Source organism: Rana temporaria, chromosome 1, assembly GCF_905171775.1.
Source record: "Rana temporaria chromosome 1, aRanTem1.1, whole genome shotgun sequence".
NCBI lineage: Eukaryota > Metazoa > Chordata > Amphibia > Anura > Ranidae > Rana > Rana temporaria.
This window is the reverse complement of record NC_053489.1, coordinates 452,597,191-452,614,580: the sequence shown is the minus strand read 5'-3', so window position 1 is coordinate 452,614,580 and position 17,390 is coordinate 452,597,191. Positions and strand designations below refer to the sequence as shown.

General features: G+C 38.9%; 1 protein-coding gene across 1 annotated transcript in view; it reads left to right on the top strand.

The window, feature by feature from the left end:
- The window catches only part of EREG (epiregulin), a 28,249-nt gene extending 11,605 nt beyond the window's left edge, over positions 1-16,644 (top strand). Inside the window, exons 2-5 of the mRNA XM_040327740.1 lie at positions 8,134-8,214; positions 9,094-9,217; positions 10,770-10,916; positions 13,316-16,644. Coding sequence (XP_040183674.1) covers positions 8,134-8,214; positions 9,094-9,217; positions 10,770-10,916; positions 13,316-13,382 — 419 coding nt within the window. The 3' untranslated portion in view covers positions 13,383-16,644. The remainder of the gene's footprint in view (positions 1-8,133; positions 8,215-9,093; positions 9,218-10,769; positions 10,917-13,315) is intronic.
- The last annotated feature ends 746 nt before the right edge of the window (positions 16,645-17,390 follow it).

Here is a 17,390-nt window from a genome sequence, read left to right as displayed (position 1 = left end):
GCTCATAGTTCCATTTTAAGAACACTTTCCAACCCTACTTACCTAAAGTTACAGCCTTGGTGGCTATCGTTTTTTGATGGCAAATTGCAGTTCCCTTTCATCTTCCGGGAACTTTTTCCCCTGTATTCCAATGGCTCTAGTTCACAGCAGTGCAGTCAGTTTCCGGTCAGTTTCCGGTCAGTTTTCGGTGCAGAAAAAACGGAACTGCATCTGGTATAAACTGGCCCTAAGGAAACAGGCCTTTTGGTCGTAAACTTGGATAGTTTATGCTAAAATATGCTACATATTAATAATATATACAAAAGTTTTCATAAATATAAATTAAAACAAGACTTGAACAGCAAGCTTGTTAAAATAATTGCAAAATGCTCTTCCAAGGTAATGCAGAACTTGCCTTAGTTTATCATTAACCTGACAATTCGTCTTTTTTACTTTTGATGTAAGAGGTGACTCATAAATAGAATGTTGTTGCATCACTTTCACCTTGGTATGATCTACACAACTGCTTATGCTCTTAAAGATTTTCAAAATGACTAAAAGGTTTAAACCAAGATGTTGGAATTATTTTTAAGGGCTCTTTAAAAAAGTGTCATCCCTCCAAAGAATGATCTGTGGCTGATCGCTCTTCAGAGGGAGCTTGACAGGTAGTGAGAAGTTGTCGCCTCCTCACTCCTGGTTTTAATCCTTAAGTACCGGCACCACTATGGTTTCAGGGCAGAAGTGCAATGGCTCAATTTAGATCAATGGGTTGCATTTTTCTGAGAGTTTCAAATGACCTTAAATGTTGGCAAAAAAAAAGAAAGCAAAATTAAGGTGCTTTTTGGCAGGGTTATGAAAGCTCCTTTTAAATACCACTGACCTCTTGTTGTACCTAAACACATATTAGCCTCATTATTTTACCTTTTCCAGGAGAAACATAAATAAAGTGAAAAACAGTAATATAATTTTTTTTTAAAGTGACAGTAACAATGGCATACAAAGAGTGGAAGCAATAATGAAATCAACTATAGACAGTAGTGGATGGTAATGTAGCGCTATGTGTGAGCCCAATGGCAATAACTATATGCACCTAGTGAGGTGTGACCATATAATGTGACACAAAAGATGTAATGACAAAAATTGCACAACAACAAAATGTGAAATACGAATCAATAAAGTGAACAATATAAACAAAAATGTAATATAGTGTCCATAACAAAATATAAAAAAGGTGAATATGTCATGAGATGGAAAGGAACTTCCCAACAGAAATCTTTAAATATGAGGTGGAATACATATGCGCTTACTGCAACCAATGGACCCAAATGTCTTACGACAGTGGATCGATCGAGCTTGGGATGTCCCACAAAGATGTCACTGGAAGTCCAGAAAAAAATGGAGTCTGCCTCATAGGCAGTCAGATGTCGTCAACCTAGGAAAGGGCAGGAAGACCAGATGTTCATCGGCCACCGACTACTCCAATACTGAAGATCCTAGAAAACCGTGGGTATGTCAATCATAAAGATCCTCCAAGCATCCAAACACGATCTGGTTCAGGTAAGTAATAACCCTGGCATGGGTACTAGAAACCAACTGGAGTGGGCTCAAAAAAACGTATCTTCCATCAGCTCCAGCACTGCAGCCTCCATCCCTATAGACAGTAGAACAAGTCTTATTCTCCATAAATAAAAGTAGCACCCTCTTACCCCCAGTTTGGTGGGGTATTTCACCTCAGGGTTGGATTCTTGTCTTTAACAGAGGTGTGAAGAAATGGGGCGCTAGTCACTTTAAGAAGGTTTAACAGAGTTTAATATAGGACCAATAAACTCAGGGAGAAGGGGATTAGAGCTAAAGATGCTCAAAACGTTTATCACCACTCACCGTCAATACAGAAAAAAATGACCTTTTGGTCCTAGACTTGCACTCTGTAATATAGAGCAGCGCCAGTTCAGCACACTTACACCTTGGATGAGTTCCCAGAACTTCCTGCAATGTCCACTGGCAGGAGCTTCTACCCAGCTCTCCAGGACCATCTTCATCAGAAGAAATCTTTAACCCTTCCTGTTCCATATCCCCTGGATATTACCTCTAGCAGGAAGATTTGGGCCACAGGCTTGGGTATCTCTATAGCACATCCACCCCAAGCAGCAGGACAGGAACACACAGCAACACATCTTCCCCAGGCAGAGCCTGGGTGGCAAGAGAGGTTTCCAAGGTCACTCCCAAATATTTATATCCTTCCCCAGCCAGCATGCACCTCTGGCAAATAAACCTTCTAGTGATTGGCCAAGGATTCATAAATGTTCATAGCTACGCTTAATGGATCCTATAACATTGTTGCCTAGGGCACTTTCCAGCATCAGGAAGAAACAAACAATAACACTACGCTTAAGGGAAAGCAAAACTATCCATACTCGTGTTGACTATGGCCCAGCAACACTGATTTTAGACTAGGGGCAATACTGCTCAGGGCTTAGGAATAAAAAGGAGTCCTTTTTTTTAAATGTCACTTAAGCAGTTCAGTGAGCTAAATTATAACTTTCTGCACCTACAAAATCTTGCTGGTATTGAAATTGGCGATTTCGCCATAGAATCAATATTGCAAAAAAAAAATCTCTCTGCTCATCCCCACATTTTTGCATAACTGTAAAATCACCTTCCTATTCTGCACCCAAATCTCACCAGGTTACCCGGCTGCCAGCATCACTTTGCCACAACACTGTAGAATTATGTACGTAATACTGTATATACTGTATTTATATGAAACGCTGTAGCAGTCCGTCTGTAGTGCAATTAACTTTCTGCCATGTCATCATCATACTCACATGGCCTCTTAAAAACGACAAAGAGGGACATCTATTCTAAGATTTGTCTTATCAGTGATTTTCTATAACAGTGCTAATAACTGTAATCCTCTGCTATTGTAATTACATTCCACAAAACCACACAAGTGTTTGTTGTTCTGTTCAGAATGACATTCCATTAAGAAAAGTGTACTGTATTCTACATTTCTGGGAATATGTTGTAATACTGTGTAGTCACTGTTGTCACCATGTAAGTCATTTACTACCCAGAAATGACAGCTAATTAATTTACATTTTTTTATCCAGTCTTAAATTCACTCTTTAAAGGAAACCTCAACTAAGAAACATACTTACACCATTGCAATGTGGTAAAGCGCACAGTAACACATTGGTGCAATGCAGTGGCATTCATTCTGAATGGCACCCCAGCACACTTACCTTGCAGTGCAGAAATGCACTAACATGTGTTGTGCTGCTCTGACAAAAATGTTGCATGCATGTTTTTTGGTCTGTTATAGAACATTAAACAGTCCATTGAAATCCAGCAATGTGCATGAGAGCAGCTGCTGTCCCAGCTCTAGGCCTCCTCGTTGGCCCAGAGACGGCAGCAGAAGCCATTGTCAAATACAGCCAGTTAAGAGGACGTGGGGGGCAAGGCCAACCCCTCTCTGTGTATCTTATGGACACACAGAGGCGGCTTTGGAGGGAACATGCACAAATACACTCATAGCTTGCTATAGTCACACTCAGTGAAGGGGTAGGGGTCCAGAGTGCTGGCAGGGGACCTGCAAAGAGGAGGCTCAGGGCTGCTCCGTGCAAAACTATTACACAGAGCAGGTAAGCATAACATGTTTGTTATTTAAAAAAAAAACACAAAACTGAGCCTTTACTATCACTTTAACAATTGTTGAATCATTGAATCAGTGACTGAGCTAATGCTTTCCCAGACCTCTCCTTCCCACTGTCCCAGTTGACCAGAGCTTTTGTATATCACTTCCAATAACCTCAGATGTAAAGACAGCGTAGTTAATCTAGGCAGAGTCAAAAGAGATGAGATGAGTGCCAGGGACAAGTGGGATAATGGGACTTAACAGGCAACTACTATCAAGTACTCTTTTCATGCCATTGACTGCCGACTTGAAAAACATTTACATGTTTACTGTTCGCCAATTACTTAAAATTATATATATATATTATATATATATTAAAATAAAATATTAGATGACTGTTTAAAACCTGCAATCTTCATGCTAAACGTAGCTCTACTGCCCTTTGGACTATATTGCTGTTAAAGGTCCTAAATCTGTGTTGTAATAATGTTGTGAATCAAAGTCCGAACATTCAGGAAAAAGTAAGACTCAGGTGACTTTATAGTTACAAAATGATTTATAGCACAATAGATAGTTACAGGTATATGATAAAAGTCATGTAACATCAGAGATCGATAATGCTTCCAGGTTGTATATAATAAGTTCATGTGCATGATATACAGTCATGTGATATATCAGGCTTTACAGGCATATGGGAGTATGGGGTGGAGGTGAACTCTAAGCTACATTGACAGCTCCCAATTTCTCATTGTTGGAAGCTTTAAAGCGCTGACAGATCAACACGGATGTAGAAAAAATAGGGCTTGGTTCTCACTTTGATCTTACCTTTTACCTAGAGTTGTGAAAAATGATGACACACTTCTTAATATAGTTAACAGTTTGCGTAACTCTGCATTCTATTACGTGCTTTGAGAAATAAAGTTTTAAAAAGCGTTTCAAATTGTTGTAGCAATTCTGGTCCTAACATTGTGAGGATTTAAACAATATAATTGTTTAAGATAAATACCAACCAAATTTTAAGAACCCCATAAATAGATTAATTTTGCTGAAAAAAAATGTATCCTACTGTGAAGGAACACAATTTTTGTCAAGAGACCAGGGTTAAAAAAAAACATTAAATAATAAAACCACTGTCTGTTACCACAATTGAATGATTCTGGTCTTTAGGGCATAGTGATAAGAGTATGTCAATATAGATATTACTAATCTGTAGCAGTCAATTGCTGGGCCCAAGCAGAGGTAGTGATGTCACCGCTCCCCCTAGTAACCAAAACAAGCCAATACCTTGAATTTCAGTGCTGGCATCAGTGGAGGAAGGAGCTGCAAGGGATCGCCGATAAGGTGAGTATACTAATCATTTTACCTTGCATGGGCAAGGTGACAGTATTTCTTTAACACTGACCATTTACCTATAAAGGCAGCCTGACCCACAGTGCAGTTCTTGACTTTAAAAAACAATTGCCTATTCAACAAAATGTTCAAACTGGAGAATTGCTTTAATTTGGAGGTGCGCCAAAGTTATGTAAGGAATTTATTTGAAACCCGAACAGGAATCGCATAAATTGGATGACAGATCTATTGTCTGTGGGTAGCTTAACAACACAAAGGAGGCAAAGGAAATTTTCGACTTAAAGTTAATGCATAAACAAACTAATGCTAAACATCTTGCATTGTAACTATGGAGAGTATGTTATTGGTTACAAAGCATGGAGCTAGTGTTTACCTGGGATAAACACATCCGGTTATTAGCTTGCTAAGCATTGATAACCTTCTGACTTGTTTTAGTAAACCCATTACATCTACATAGCATCCACTATTGATCTCGTTGTCACAGCATAACAATAAAGCTTTAGCTGCATGGGTGCTTTTTGACCATGTAAATGTGACAGAGAACTGTCCCTGCCACCGAAAGAGCATGATTTTTTGTAACTCACAACTTTTAACCTACTTGATACACCTGCTCAGTGTTAGTTGCCTGACTAAGTATAGATAAAGCATTAAAGGCTTTTTAACGTAAAAGTGTAATCTTCATTTATCCTTTTTTCCAGCACAGACAAAATGAAATAAGTTGTGGAAAAGCATCCTGTGTAATATTTCAAATGCACAAACCCTAATTTCCCAAATCAAGTAAATTGAATAGGGCAATTTACAAAGCATATTATATGTTGCCAAAAAAGACATTGAGTGTTTGCATTGGTTCAGAGTTGTATCTGCAGGTACTTGTTTTAGTCTTTAAATTGCCCCTCTTATTCCTGTGGAACCTATTTGATAGGTCCAGGCTCTACATGGAAACTTGACGTTTGCTCGAGTCAAAATGATATCATTGTCCATTCTGTCACTAAGCCCTGTCTTCAGGGGGCAGTAGTGGCTCTGGCACACAACAGTTCTTTGGCAGATGACGGGTTTTAGCACCAGCAGGGGCAGAGCTTAATTTTTGTTTTGGTAGATTTTGAGGCCAGATACATAACCTGGGCTTTGTATCACAGGGATTTAGGGGTATCACAAGCTGCCTGTACATCATCACTGCTGTTATCTTACAAGTATTGTAGGTGCACTTTAAACATTTATGAACAATTATTAAAAGTTGCCAACATTCTATAGCAAAGTGCATTACTCAAACAAATCTAATACAGTTATGAAACAAAAGATTCACCATCCTATCCAGTGTCTTGCATCAACATTTCTTTAAGAATAGACCTATTGGGTGCACAAATATATCCTATCAAATTATCTGAATCGTTATTTAAATTGCTAACAGACACTCTTTCAACCTATAATTAACTCTTTGCTTTATGTCTTAAAAAAAAATAGCATTTTTAGCTAATCCTTCTCTTTAAAAAAAAAAAAAAAAAAGTTTACTATGCGCAGAGTAACTATGTTTGTTTGCCTGGTTTGTTGGATACTCTGTTACGCTGGTAGGCGTATTGAGAATATGATTAAAGCAGTGCCACTCCCACATCCTATCATTAACTTTTCTACAAGGGTAAATATTGATTTTCTTACACATTATAGGCTGACACCAAGTTTCCGACTTTACAGTCAAAATTACTTTACAAATAACTACAGAGTGTTTGATATATGTAGAACAAATTGCTGTTTCCTAGAGTGCCTAGAAAAGTACAGTACACAGTGTGCAAGGCAGGCTTTACCAGTTACAATGAGTTTCACTATACACTGTATGTTGTTTTTATGTTGTGCTTTTTGTTCCCATACATTTTAGTATTTTATGCCTATGCTAATCAAATAATGCTTTCCGAAAGAATTGTACCATCAGCCCTAATCTAAAATATCTTTCTCTTCCACTTTATAATTGGCATCCCTTTTAAATTTAAGTGGTTCTTCTCGACATTTGTTTTACATGGAAGGACATAGAGAGGTAGATGGCTCAAACACATGAAGAATCAGCCCCATCATGGCAAGATTTAAAAATGTATTGGAATAGCGGAGATGGAAAATGGGGGTGTATACCTGTATAGTGTCTGAATGGCAACTGCATGGATATATTGGAAGTTTCTTATTACTGGGTTTAGTTGAAGACAAAGAAAGAATCACTGATTGCAATTTTTGTAAATGACCCATGTACTAAAAGCTTACTGTTATCATAATCTATAAAAATATCAATCTGCAAAACAATATTGTATACCCAACACATATTTCTGTAAAACTTTGCAAAGGCAGTGGCCCAGCAAAGTCATTTGAAATCAGATGTGGCCTATTGCCACTACTGAAGCCTAGTTTACTGTAAGTTAAAGCCTTAGCAGTAAAAGGGATTTTGATTAAGAAAAATTGAAAAGAAAACTGCAACTACAGGGGTGTTGTCTGTTGTGGCCAATCAGATGTCTTATTACATCCTCTGGCAAAATTAAACAAGGGATTTGATTGGTCACCATGGACAACCCTGATTATGTTCATGTTTTCTGCTATTTATTTAATTTTTTTTACCAACATTGGTTTCAGAAATGAGCTAAGTACTGAACTAAGTCCCAAATTAAACAAATATTATATTAATGTGATATGTCATTAACGTATAACTAAAGGCAAAACTTTTTTTTGTTTGTTTTGGACAGAGCAGAGAGGGGATAGAATGTTTGTCATTTATTATTGCTGTCTTTGCCCCCATTAAGAAGATTATTTGTCTCTCTATTTGTCCTGTTTACCATTATAATTCAAAGTGAAAGTAAAAAAAAACAGAAAAGTAATAAAGGGGAAATCTCCCAATGGGGACACTAGTTCTGGTGACCTGGGGGTCCCCAAGGAATTTCCATAATTTGCAAGGATTTCCTTGCACTTCCTGTTTTGGCAATGAGACAAGAAGTTAAGATAAATCTACCCAATGGGACACGAAAAAATCTAACAGGGGTTATAACCCTCCCATGTTCTATCCAAAATGGAAAAAAAAAGTTTTCCATACAGTTCTACTTTAAATTTAATTTATAACTTTGTTTGTCACATGCAATGTATTGTGATATTTATATGCTGCAATATATAAGCGAATAATTTAACACTTTTACTTTTTATAGGTTTTCATATGCTACAGCTTGTTTGTGGGACAACAGTTATACCATTGTGCAAACCTGGAGAAAACTGTACAACTGAAATGGGTAAGAAAAGATGATATCTTTTAATTATATCCTTGTAAAGTTACACTAATGATTAATGTAAAGTTAGATTAATGACTTAAAGTGGTTGTACACCCTCCCTGCTGACTTTTACCTATAGGTAAGCGTAGAATAAGGCTTACCTATAGGTAGTGGAAATATCTCCTAAACGTGCGCCGTTTAGGAGATATTTCACTTGTAGTGCGCCGATGATGTAATCGGCCATGTGCCGTTATAGCCCATTATGCTTTTCATTTACAGGGTTTGCACAGAGCAAAAGAGGAAGTAAAACCCGTCAAGAGCATCTCAGAAACAAGTGTTTATCTGCCTAAGCCAATCCATTAGTGCATATAGATATACATTTCAGCAAAAGTTTATTGATTGTTTAGTGTATAATGGCACATCTGTGCCCAAAAAAATACACCTAGACATGAAGGGAATGTACCAGGTGTTTTGAATTAGAATTAAAGGGATTGTAAAGTCAGTTTTTTTATCTGAATGCATTCAATGCATTCAGATAAAAAGCCTTCTGTGCGCAGCAGCCCCCCTCAGCCCCCCTAAAACTTACCTGAGGTCCCTCACTGTCCAGCGATGTCCATGAGTGTCTCAGCCATCCGATATTCTCCCTCTTGATTGGCTGAGACAAAGCAGTTGCGCCATTGGCCCTAGATTTGTTTACCTTAATGCAGAGAAAACATCAATTTTAACAAAAAAAACCTTAAGACTTTAGAACCACTTTACGAATTTTCTAACATCCCCAAATTTTATATTGGCATGGGGCATGGGGGATTATTACAGTCAGTCAAAATAAATTTTACTCTTATAGTACTGTTAATACATTTGTGTTTGCATGTTTATTTACAATGCTTTTTTTGTTATCAGTGAAAACAACTGAAAATCCACATGGGTTTACACTGAAGGTATCAAAATGTGCACCAGAAATGAGCAACTACTGTATTAATGGTCAGTGCTTGTACCACGAGGAGGCTGATGAACACTACTGTCAGTAAGTAGCTATTACTCTATAGGAGTGTGAAGAAATTACATAAGTTGTGTTGATGTCAAGCATCCACTCGTGTGCAGGGAAAAATCTTCTTCTTCACATGATTGGATGTTTGATGCATTTTTTTTTTTACTTTACTTTATTTCTAATAACATAGAATGCTACTAAAGGCACATTTTGTGTTACTCTGTGCAACAATTTTGCAATAAAAGGTCACTTTCCTCTTCTTTTGGCAGTCCCTGTCAGCACTGTCAGGTTCTTTCTCCTTCAGGTGCCTCCTGTAGCAAGGCTTGAGTGCTAAAGAGGCACCTGTGCATGTTTGCTCCTGTTGGGTCTTTAGCCAGGCTGTGTGCATTCATAGACACACACAGCCCCAGTAAGCCATGCCCCTTTTCCTTTCTCACAGGCATTTGACTCATGGCAGGAGGAACCTAAGGCTCCACTGCCTCAGTTTCTTCTGTCGAAGACAGTGCTGGAGCAGTTACATGGAGCCAAGTAAATGTTTAGGTATGTGGAAAAGGAGGGGGGGCAGTTAGTGAGGTATATTTTGCTTTAATGTGGAGAATGCATTAAGGTAAAAAAAATAAACTTTAGATTTTAATACCACTTTAAGGCCCCTTTTACACAGGGCAGCGGAGGTGGTGGTATAGCGGCGCGATTTTTAGCGCCGCTATACTGTTGTATTTACCGCGATAGTTGGCCTCTAGCGGTGCGGTTTTAACCCCCGCTAGCAGGCAAAAAAGGGTTAATACCGCCCGCAATGCGCCTCTGCATTGTGGGCTGTATTACCGCGGTTTCCCATTGATTTCAATGGGAAGGAGCGGTATAGGAGCGCTAAACACCCTGCTCTTATCTTGCTCCAAAGATGCGGCTAGTAGGACCTTTGGAGCGGTCCTGCTAGCGCACCGCTTCAATGTGAAAGCCTTTCGGGCTTTCACATTGAAGACTGCAGGGCACAATTTTTTCAGGCGGTATAGCAGTGCTATTTTTAGCGCTCAACCGCCTGAAAAATTTGTCAGTGTGAAAGGGGCCTTAAGCTTAACTTTGGCAAAAGTAAATGTTGTTTACATATGAGGCATGTGTATTCGTACAACATACTGTAATCTGTATTTAAGCTATAAAAATAGGGGTTATTTATATAACATTCCTTTATTTGCTTTTTATCTATTAAGAAAGTGACCTGCATGTGGACAAATTTCTATAAATGTGGTACCTTTTTTTAACTGCTATAGTTACTTGCAGTGAAATAATAATATAACTATATGTATATAATATTAAACAATATAATATAAAATAATAAGATATAGTGAGACCCTTAGATCAGTGTTTCTCAACTCCAGTCCTCAGGGCGCACCAACAGGTCTTGTTTTCAGGCTTTCCATTATTGTGCACAGGTGATTTTATCAGTTTCACTGCCTTAGTAATTACCACAGCAGTTTGATCTGAGGGAAATCCTGAAAACATGACCTGTTGGTGCGCCCCGAGGACTGGAGTTGAGAAACACTGCCTTAGATGACCATTTGAATGATCCATTATCATCTTTTTTGTTCTCTAGGTGTGAAAGAGGTTATCTAGGACTTCGCTGTGCTCATTCAGAACTTGTAAAGCAACCTCTCAATGAAGAATATTTGGCGCTCATCGTCTTTTTAACATCTATGTTGCTTTTAGTAACTGTCTTGGCTGTGTTCTTTGCACTTAAGTGGTAAGTGATTTCATTATAACTCATTTTTAAAATACACTTTAGGGGAAACCTACTGACAGAATATGTGCTTTGCTATTAGATGAGAGAAAAGTACTATTTTGAATAAAAAATGGCACCAGACATCTCTCTGAATGAAAGAAAAGCTTCCTCTGATTGGACGAGGTGGAGAGGCAGGTGGCTCATGTGATTTAAATGGATATCTCATAATAGTCTAGCATCTAGCAATATATCATAATAGTCTAGCAATTCAGTTGCCCAGTAGACCTATGTAGCAATAAACTTACAGTAAAAGTATAGGCAAAACGTATTTGTTTATATTTTGGATAAATTAGGGAGGGTTATACCCCTGTAAGTCATCTGTGTCTTATTGGGGAGATTTTCCTGCATGTCCTGTCCCATAGCCAAAACAAGAAGTGAGAGGAAATCCCCCCGGTCACCAGAACTAGTGTCTCTATTGGAACACTTCCCCCCTCTTAGGCCTTGTACACACGATCGGACCAAACCGATGTGACTGGTCCGTCGGACCGTTTTCATCGGTTCACCTCTGAAGTGGCCATACGGCCTGATATGTGTACACACCGTCAGTCCAAAATCCGATCAGGTCAGAACGCGGTGACGTCAAACACACGACGTGCTGAATAAAACGAAGTTCAATGCTTCCAAGCATGCGTTGACTTGATTCTGAGCATGCGCGGGTTTTGAATCGATGCTTTTCTGTACTAACCATCGGTTTGGTCCGGTGGGGCAGCGGTCCATCGGTTCGGTTTTGAAGCATGTTTTAAAATTTTGGGCCGAAGGAAAACAGACCGATGGCCTATACACACGGTCGGTTTGGTCCGATGAAACTGAACTTCGGTTCATTCTCATCGGTTTGGTCCGACCGTGTGTACAAGGCCTTACTGTTCTGGTGACAACCAAAAATGTGGTATTTTCTTTTACTTTTACTGTTGAGAGTAATGGTAAACAGGATAAATAGAGAGGGTGAATTTCCCTAATGGAGCAGAGGTACCAATAAAAACCTATCATGTATTCTAATCCATCTCCACTCTCGTAATCCATCTCCACTCTGTTATCTGTTTCGATAGCTCCCTCTGATCTTTTGAAAATATTTGCTAAGTATTTACTAAGTATTTACTAAATTACATTACAGTATTCCTAATAACTGTTATGATAGCTGTGTTTAATTGGAAGAGAAATAAAGTAGAAGCTCAGCCAAAGCGAAAAAGAGGGTAAATCTAAAATATTACATTTGCACCTGGAACATGAATAGGGAAAGTATGGTTCTAGGGGCAACAGTCAAAGCTGGAACTTAGGCCCCTTTGGGGCAGGGGCAGCGTCGGTGGTAAAGCGCCGGTATTTTTAGCGGCGATTTACCGGCAGATTTGCGGCGCTATTCTCCCACTAGCAGGCCAAAAAGGGTTAAAACCCACCGTAAAGCACCTCTGCAGAGGCGCTTTGCCGGCGGTATAGCCGCCGTGCCCCATTGATTTCAATAGGCAGGAGTGGTGGTCCCCCTCATCACAGACTGGCCCCCCTAATCACAGGCTGGTCCCCCCTCATCACAGACTCGTCCCCCCATCACAGACTGGCCACCCCATCACAGACTGGTCCCCCCTCATCACAGACTAGTCCCCCCATCACAGACTGGTCCCCCTCATCACAGACTGCCCCCTTCATCACAGACTGGCCCCCCTGATCAAAGACTGGTCCCCCATCACAGACCCCCCTAAATAGCAGACTCCTGTCCTCATAACAGCACAGCACTTCCCCCTCCCCACAGAGCCCTACCTTATTTACACAAGACGTGTAGCGCCGCCGCTCTGGACAATGGGTGGGACTTTTCAAGTTAAAGGTGAGTAATTGATTGATGGGACCGCCCCGCTGCGTAGCAACCAATCACCTGCTTCTTAACTTAAAGTCATTTTGTCCAGAGCAGTCATGCTTCTCATCTTGTGTAAATAAGACAGACAGAGGGCGGAGACACTCCAGCGATCCGAAACTGAAGGGAGTCAGGGACAGACCAACCTGTGCGTGGTGCACCTGCCATGCTGTGAACATAGCAGCAGGCAGGCGGGCGAGCCATTGGCGGGGAGAGGAGTGGGACACCCAGGCAACTATTTGGCAAGGCGGTCCAGATAGTATGGCTACTGGGGCCGGAAACCAAACCGCGGTCCGCCATTTAGCGATGCCTGATATAGCTGTTGCAGGAGTCCAAATATGGGCTCAATTACATGGCGCTGAAGTTGTTTAACAGTATTGATGGTCTCAGTGATTCAGGACATAAATTGCTTTAATTTATATATATATTACAAAGCACATTGTCACTCTCAGGAAAGTAGTAGCCTGACTAGTAGTGGACTGAAGCAGCAGTTAATTTTGTGTGTTTGTTTTCTCTACAGGTACAGACTTAAGAAATCTTCCCAGCCTGACCAGAAATACATGGGAGTCAATACCCCACTTGCATAGCATCTTGGCTTTCTATGAAGGTCAAAGAGAAATTAGTGTTCCCAAAGCAGCTGGTGCTCTCAACAACATTTAATGTAAACTATTCATTTCGTGAGTTTTTGTATTGTTCAATATTTATATATTTAGATTTATTTTGTGCACTGCAGGTCAACCATGACTTATTAGTATTGCTGTTAATATTGTTATATGTATTATTTGTGACCATCACCTAAGAGGACATTTGTATGTAAATATTTTACAGAATTTAATTTTTGTATTCCGGGTTTTTTTTATGGAATATTTATGTGTCTTTTTATGTGTTGTAAATTATTTTGTAATGTCTAATGCCTGGAGTACGATTGGCCACAGTTTGTTTAATGCTTACATTTTAAGCATCGTTTGTACTTATTGACCTATTTTTGCTTAACTGAGTGCTGATAAGAAGTACAATAAATAGGAGTTGCTTCTTATTGCACATTGTCTATTTTTCAACCAGTTGGAAAATCTCCCAGCAAGCAGATCCTAATTCTTTAAACTAATGGAGAAGAGTGAAAAATAAAAAGTACCACATGGGAGCCATAATGAGTAGAGTATTATGGGGAGCTCAGGCACACATTCGTCATACAGTATTAGCATGGCTAGATACAACCCAACCCATCATTTTTAGGGACTTACCTGCCCGTCTATAGCAAGTCTAAATGTTATCCCATGTCTAGAGTATAAGATGACAAAATACACAGAATAATGTACAATTTAGTTGTTCCTCAGTCATAATATTTGTTACCCAATTATTGTACCTTTAAAATTGTCCATACCCTGACAGACTGAGTAACCTAAAATAATAAAAATGTAGGCTGCCCTATCTGCAGCACACCTGGGCCATCACAGTGCTAACTGATCCAGTCGGTGTGCAGAAAAAAAGTGTGCTCATACATGTACCACATAGCAGATATTTGGATGTGGGGGAAAGTTGATACATAGTTAGATTAGGTCTAAATTTACTTAATATGCATGATAATCAGTATGCCTATGGACATGTTGACTTATGTTAAACACACGCAATCATTTGGGAAAAAAAATCAAAATAATACAAAAAAAGCAAACAAAAAGAAACTCCTTTAAAAAGTATTTTTAAAATGGCAATTGTGCCAGGCATGCAGTGGTGCATTTATTAACCATTGTGCCTGGTAAAACTATAAAGGAGGGTTATGGCAGAAAGCTGCTTGTTAAGGAATGACAAGCCTGAATCTCCCCTTGCTTTAATCGTCAAGTATGGAAGCAGTAGTAATGGACATACTGCATGCCTGGAGAGATTCTTTCTTTGGCACAGGGGATCAGTAACGTTTTAACTATTCTAGGTGGAAATCAACATGATAATAATGAGTTTTTCTGGCTGTTCTAAGCAGATCTGAGACACTGTTTTGGTTGCTTGGATGCTTATTGGTTTTGAAGTAAGTGAGGGTGATTGCATGTGCCCTAAGGTAGGGCAAATTTTATATACCGTATGTAAAAAAAAAAAAAAAAAAAGAATGTACACTTTTTAAGCTATAATAAAAGCTTCTTGTTTCTTGTTTGTAAATACTATTAAAATAAATTGTAAGCAAGCATTTAAAGGAAGCCTGTCGTGGTAGAATTACATAGGTTGCTGTAGCTTTTCTGCTATATTCTGTTTGTCATGTTGAACCCCGGGCTTTAATATTTCCACTGATCTTGAACAAGTATGACCTGTACATCCATATTCTCACATGTACAAATGCTTTGCTTTATACACATTCTGTTTTGTTTTTTCATTTTATTATAATAATTTAATGTTATTAAAGACTAACTTGATTCTTTGATAGTTCAAAAAGCAAAAAGCACTGTAATTATATTTATTAAGCTATCAAGTGACACAGTCTAGATAATAAGACATTTTCCTATATGTTCAATATGCATGTTCCCAGGGTTAGCTTTTAGGAAACAGCAAGTAGAAAATATGAGGTATGTAAGTGATCACCAAAAAGTAGTCTTCAGCTACTATAAAGATTAATTAGATCCTATCAATCATGCTTGGAGCATTATTACATACAATGTAATTGTGCTCCAGAATATGACTACAATTTACAGCTTATGCCAGCTAAGAGGCCTGGGTAAGACCCCATTCATCTAGAACAACCATCCTCAGCCATTTTCAACTGGGTTCCTCCAGAGGTTGCTAGTGGTTCTTTGAAATGTGGCTAATTAACATTCCATCTGCTGGTTCTTGCATAGCTCCATGGCAAACATCACTTAACAGAGCCAGCAGCATTACACCAATCCTCTTTTTAGCTTTTTGTATGGGTTGAAGTCTGACCACAACTGTAAGGAGGACATTCTTTCATCTTGCCACTAATGTAAGGGACACTTTTCTCCCTAGCCACCAACGCAAGGGGCATTCTTCCCACTGGTTTGATTTTAGCAAGTGTTCCTTAAGACCTAAAAATTATTTCAAGAGTTCCTCTGGGGGGAAAAGGTGGAAAAAGGCTGATCTAGGAGATCTTTGAACTTGCAGTGCTAAGCAATTTTAGAGAAGTGGTAGGTCTTGGAATTTTTGCTAGCTGCCCTGTGAGTGACATTTTCCAGTATGGCACTGCCAAGACTGTATGGCAAACTCTCAAACATGTTTGAGGTCTGCGGAGCCTTAAAAGTATTAAACTATATGTTAAATTGAATTTGACATGCTTTTCTAGTGTAACCATAATGCTTTTTACAGCTCAGTTATCATAGTTGCATTGCTAGAATACTCTATGATTCTGTTAATAATAAACTAATTTTATGCAGGGACTGCAATTCACTAAAACAATCCATGTATGTATGTTTTTTAATATAGTTTAGTAATCACCTCCACAGGGAAGCAATTATTTGTGCACTGATGCAAAATTGATGAAAATTCAACATAGTAATCATATCTGTTATGTTACATGGGTACAGAAAGGTTTTTTAGGAGTTGGCCTAGATCAATGTACTTCTTCCAAGTCTCCTATATCTTCCCTTTGATGTCACTTCCCTATTCTTTGAATCCTCCCACTAACTAAGCAGAGATACTGAGAAGTACTAGGAGCAATGGATGACAAATTACCAGGGCAAATTTATTTGCTCAAAGATTGTGAAGTGGCAATAACATTTATCATAATTATAAGGGCCTGTTTTCAACATAATACAGTTTTCATGTAACAAAACCGTACAAATAGCATTAATCCATAACAATTAAATGAAAAGTGTTTTGTAATTGTTGCAATATGTTACTTTACAAGTTGCTTTTTTTTTTAAATAAATGAATTTAAACATACATTGTACTGCAGACATGCTGCTGCATCACTCTATAGCAGTGTTTCTCAATTCCAGTCCTCAGGCCCCCCCAACAGGTCAGGTTTTCAGGATTTCCCTCAGATGAAAAGGCTGTGGTGATTACCAAGGCAGTAAAACTGAAACTGATCAAATCACCTGTGCAAAATAATGGAAATCCTGAAAACCTGACCTGTTGGGGGGGCCTGAGGACTGGAATTGAGAAACACTGCTCTATGGACATGTAATCCAACAGAATCAAAATGTATCTAAATGTACCTAAAGGCAAAACTTTATTTATTAATTTTTCGTTTTGGACATAGCGGAGATGGATAGAACACTTGCCAGTTTTTATTGCTGTCTGTGGCCCCGTTAGGGAGTCACCTTTTCTATTTGTCCTGTTTACCATTATCATTGAAAGTGAGAGTAAAAGAAGTTCCCCAGAAAAGTAATAGAGGGGAAATCTTCCAATGGGGACACTAGTTCTGGTGACCTGGGGGTCTACAAGGAATTCCTTTAATTTGCTGGGACTTCCTATTACTTCCTGTTTTGCTAAGGGTCAGGAAGTGAAAGGACATCTCTGCAATGGGAAACGGATGGCAAAAAAATCTGACTGGGGTTATAACACTCCCTTGATCTATCCAAAATAATAATTAAAAAAAAAGGTTTGCCTATATTTCTACTTTAATATGGTTGTCATTTGTACTGTTATTTACACTTGCCATT